The 4,679-nt window shown below is 35.6% G+C and overlaps 1 protein-coding gene across 1 annotated transcript; it reads left to right on the forward strand.

Annotated features, from left to right (window-relative positions):
• Positions 1–386: 386 nt before the first annotated feature.
• Positions 387–1,177, forward strand: LOC107916177 (late embryogenesis abundant protein Lea5-D-like). Its single transcript, NM_001426005.1, has 2 exons — positions 387–642; positions 740–1,177. Exons 1-2 carry the CDS (start codon positions 569–571, stop codon positions 981–983), a joined length of 318 nt encoding a protein of 105 aa, NP_001412934.1. The 5' UTR covers positions 387–568; the 3' UTR covers positions 984–1,177.
• Positions 1,178–4,679: the final 3,502 nt, after the last annotated feature.

The raw sequence follows: 4,679 nt of genomic DNA on the forward strand, positions 1-4,679 counted from the left end.
AAATTTTAATAAAAAAATTATTATATATCCCATATAAATATTTAAGAATTAAACTATAAAAATATATTAAAAGCAGTTTTAAAACAATACTGAGGTAGGGCTACTATTACTATAACAATCAGCAAAGAATATCTAAAGATAACATTAAAGTGCTTTTTGTTTGCTTTAAAACGACGAAAATCGACATTTAGATCCTTATCGTTTTAACCTTAATTCCATTGGTCCAAACAATGCCATCACCTTGAAGTTGGATGAAACGCGTGTCCGCTCCCAAGAAAATGACTCCACGACTCAGCTAATAAGGCCCAACCCAACCCACATCATTACCTCTCTCTTACACTATAAATGCATAACCCCTTCAAACCCTAACGTTCATCTTCTTCATCAATACAAAGAGCAGGAAAACAAGAAAAGCAGAGCCGCATCACTTTTTGCTAGCTAAGCTACTGTGGGAGTTATTGTTCTTCAGAACAGCTTCTGCAGTAGCTAATAATATCGTTATATATTATATAAATTTTATACATCCTTTTTACCCTACAACTCCATATATAAGCAAGTAAAAATAAATATGGCTCGCTCTGTTTCTTCCTTTAAGCTCCTTGGTGCTTCTATTTTTGATGGTCTTTATGTCTCCATATCAAGGTAACCGTGTGTGTGTTTTTTTCAAAATCCTTTGTATATGGTTTTTGGCTTAAATTTTTTTTTGGTTATTGATAATGATTTGGGGTTGTCTTTAAAGGAGAGGTTACTCGGGTGCACCGCCGGCGGCAGTGACGGCTAGCTTTGGTAGGCCTGGGGCGATGGGGAAAGTGGAACGAAGAGATGCGATGAAAGAGTCGTCGTCGTCGGAGACAAGGGCTTATTCTTCAGCTTGGGCGCCTGACCCTGTTACGGGGTATTACCGGCCGGAGAATTGTGGGGCTGAGATCGATGCGGCGGAGCTCCGGGAGATGTTGTTGAATCACAGGGTTAGATCACAGTAGAAACTTGCCACCGCATGTGATCACCGTAGCAGAGCAGAGCCATAATGTTTTGCAGATGTTTGGGTGCCTTTGTATTTTGTTTTGGTTTTGAGTTCAAAATCTTTTATCTTAATAGTCGGTAGTTTTTTCGCATAAAGAGTGTAGTGTGCTGAACTTTAAGCTAAAGCAGAAAATTAACTAAATTACCACTTTTACTTTTTTCTAAGTTAGTTTATATATAAATTATATTATTATAACATTAAGATTGAATAATTATGAAATTAGTAATTAAATATTTTAAGAATAAATATTAAAATTATACATGTTGATATAATTTATAATGTTACGTATCAACTTTAATTTAGTATATTAGTATATATTAACTTTAATTTTGATTTAGTTTTTTCATTTTGCTAATCCTATTTAAAGCATTTTTATTGTTAAGTTACATGTAAATTATTGACATGGTATTTTGTAAGCTTAAAAAGCAAGCAAACAAATTTAAGAAAACCAAATTTTCTAAGGGAAATAAAAAACCTTTTTTGTTTAATTTTCTAATATAGGTGAAAATAATTTAAGTTTATTGGATTGTTTTTCAACCTAATAAAATGTCATGTTAATAATTTAGACATGATTTAAGAAAAAATTATGCCACATAGATAATAGAATTAGTGAAATGTGAAAATTGAACCAAAATTGTTGGCAACAAAAAAGTACGAATAGAAAAAATTAGACACAAATATTGACATGGAAAAACTCTTCTAAAGAAGATAAAAAATTATGGGTAAAGAAAATTTCATTAAAATGGTAAAAAATTGAGTAAGAGTAAATATGAAGAAAAATTAAAACAAGCCCTCAAATCTCGAAAAATACGAAGCTCTTTGGTTAAAACACAAAATTCTTTTAAACTCTCTTTTGCTGTGTCGTTTAATTAATCTCTCTAGAGTTGCTAAAAGTCCTATTTATAGGTTGAAATTCGTAGGCTAATATGATGAAAATACCCTTGGAGTTATTAGAGTTCGATTGGAAAAAGATAGCAGAGTTTAACTAGGAGAAGAAACTCGGTTTAGTAGGGAACATGTCGCTACGTCGTGATGTCATTAATCGGCTCGTCGAGACGTCACATGTCGCGTCATCGGGACATCGATTTCTTATCGTCGAGACGTGTCGCGTCGTCGAGACGTCAGCTCTTTCTCGTGGCGATGTCGACTCTGTTTCATCCAAAATGCAAGGCACACTTCACAAATCTCCACCTTGATTCGTATTTTCACAACGCATTCTTTGTCGAGCCTTGTCATGGGCCTAACTTGTTCTTTCCAGGATACTAACCAAGTGCAAACAATGTTTGAACTTAGAAACTGGAAGGCTTTTGGTCATCATATCGACTGGATTATTTTCTATGTCGAACTTATAAATCTGAACATATCTTTGAGCAACCACCTCTTAAACAAAGTGATATCGAATATCCATGTGCTTTGTTCTTTCGTGATGCATTTGATCCTTAGTGAGATGTATAGCACTTTTACTATCGCAATATACAACAGTCGCATTGTGTTTATTAAACAACTCCCCGAATAAGCCTCTCAACCAAATGATTTCTTTCATAGCTTCTTTGATTGCCATATATCTAGCTTCGATAGTCGATATAGCCACAGTGGCTTGAAACGTGGCTTTCCAACTAATGACGCATTTACCAAAAACAAATAGATATCCCGTGAGGGATCTTCTTTTGTCTAGATCTTCTGCATAATTTGAGTCTACGAAGCCCACTAGACTCTCTGAACTTCTTTTGAACTCTAAACAAGTATTTGATGTCCCCTCAAGTATTTGAGAATCCACTTAACTGCTTGCCAATGTAATTTACCGGGTCTAGTCATGTATCTACTTACAACACTAATAGCATGTGAAATATCGGGACATGTGCAAACCATTGCGTACATTAAGCTTCCGACTGTATTGGAATAAGGAATTGAGGACATATACTTTTCTTCATCTTCAGTTTGTGGTCACTTTGAAGCTGAAAGTTTGAAGTGTGCAGCTAACGGAGTACTAACCGGTTTTGAGTTTTGCATTCCAAACTACTTGAGAATTCTTTTGATGTATCTCTGCTGAGACAAAAACTTCTTCTGGAGCTTCTATCTCTGGAAATTTCTATCCTTAAGATTTTTTTAGCTACACCAAGGTCCTTCATCTTGAATTTAGAATAAATCATGGTTTTTAACCGATCAATTTCAGATGAATCCTTAGCCACAATTAGCATATCATCAACATAAAGCAGCAAATATATAAACAATCCATCATCAAGACGATGCAAGTATACACAACTATCATACTTACTTCATACAAAACCAATGTTTGACTTAAATGAATCAAACTTCTTATACCATTGACAAAGAGACTACTTCAGGCTGTACAAAGATTTCTGTAGAAGGCAGATATGGTCTTCTTTGCCATCGATCCTAAAGCCTTTAGGTTGTTGCATATAAATATCCTCCTCTAGGTTGCCATGAAAGAATACAATTTTCACATCTAACTACTCTAATTCAAGGTTGTATAATGCAAAAAGAGCTAACAATGCCTGAGTAGACGTATGCTTCACAACATGAGAAAACACATCGTGAAAGTCAACTCCCTTCACTGGTGTCACCAACCTCACCTTATATCTGGTGTCACCTAGACCCAATCCTTCCTTTTGAACACCTAGTTGCAACCAATTATCTTCTTTTTGGTGGTTGGTTTCATGAGTTTCCAAGTTTTGTTCTTGTGAAGAGATTCCATTTCCTCTTCCATAATGACAAGCCACTTGCTTGAATCAAGAGCCTGAACTGCCTCAGAGTAATTGGAGAGATCGATTGAATCAATGCTCTCCGCAACACTTAGAGCACATGCCACTAATTTTTTGTGACAATATTTTTATGGTGGCTTAATTTCTCGTCTTTTCCTGCCTCGGGCTAACTTATAATTTTGTAGTTGAGATGTAAGAGTTTTGAGAGTCGAATGGAGCCTTTAACTGATCTGAAGTGACTTCAGTTGCCTTTTACAGATTTGAAACAACTTCAAGTTCACTTATATTACAATTTTTTCATGACAGTGCGACGCCGCAAAATCCCTCGTTACAACTCAACTCTGTTTGTCGTGTCGTCGTGACATTGTTGTTTGTGACGTTGCAACGTCACCATCTCTTTTTGGCTTCGGCTCCACCTTGCCTAGGACATTTTGTTTTGTTTTGTCATTAAAAATAAATGGCTCCTTTCCCGGATGAAACATCATAGTTTCATCAAACGTTACATCTCCACTCATAATTGTTTTGTACAAAATAAAAAAATACATATCACAATCCTTAGTTTAAAATTTCCTTGACTAACTTGTACATAAGCACGACAACCGAATTCTCTAAGGTTAAAGTAATTTGGAGGATCTCCCGACTATATCTCTTCAGGAACCTTTCCATCCAAAGCTTGATGTGGAGACCAGTTCACCAAGTAGCTTTCTAGGTTAGTGGCTTCTACCCAAAACACCTTTTTCTAAGCCTATGTTGGAAAGTATATATCGGGCTTTGTCAAGTAAAGTTCTATTTATCCTTTCGACAACACCATTCTATTGTGGGGTACCAACAACTATGCGATGTCTTTCAATTCATTTTCAATTGCATTAATCAGCTAAACAGAACTCAAGACAATTATCCATTCTTAATCGCTTTACGGACTTCCCAATCTG

This window comes from Gossypium hirsutum, chromosome D10 (assembly GCF_007990345.1).
Source record: "Gossypium hirsutum isolate 1008001.06 chromosome D10, Gossypium_hirsutum_v2.1, whole genome shotgun sequence".
Taxonomy (NCBI): domain Eukaryota; kingdom Viridiplantae; phylum Streptophyta; class Magnoliopsida; order Malvales; family Malvaceae; genus Gossypium; species Gossypium hirsutum.

Bases quoted from the DNA above. Each gene is read 5' to 3' on its own strand.
- LOC107916177 (NM_001426005.1), top strand. From the start codon at position 569: ATGGCTCGCTCTGTTTCTTCCTTTAAGCTCCTTGGTGCTTCTATTTTT. The intron at 643-739 runs GTAACCGTGTGT...TTGTCTTTAAAG, and splicing joins CTTTATGTCTCCATATCAAG to GAGAGGTTACTCGGGTGCAC.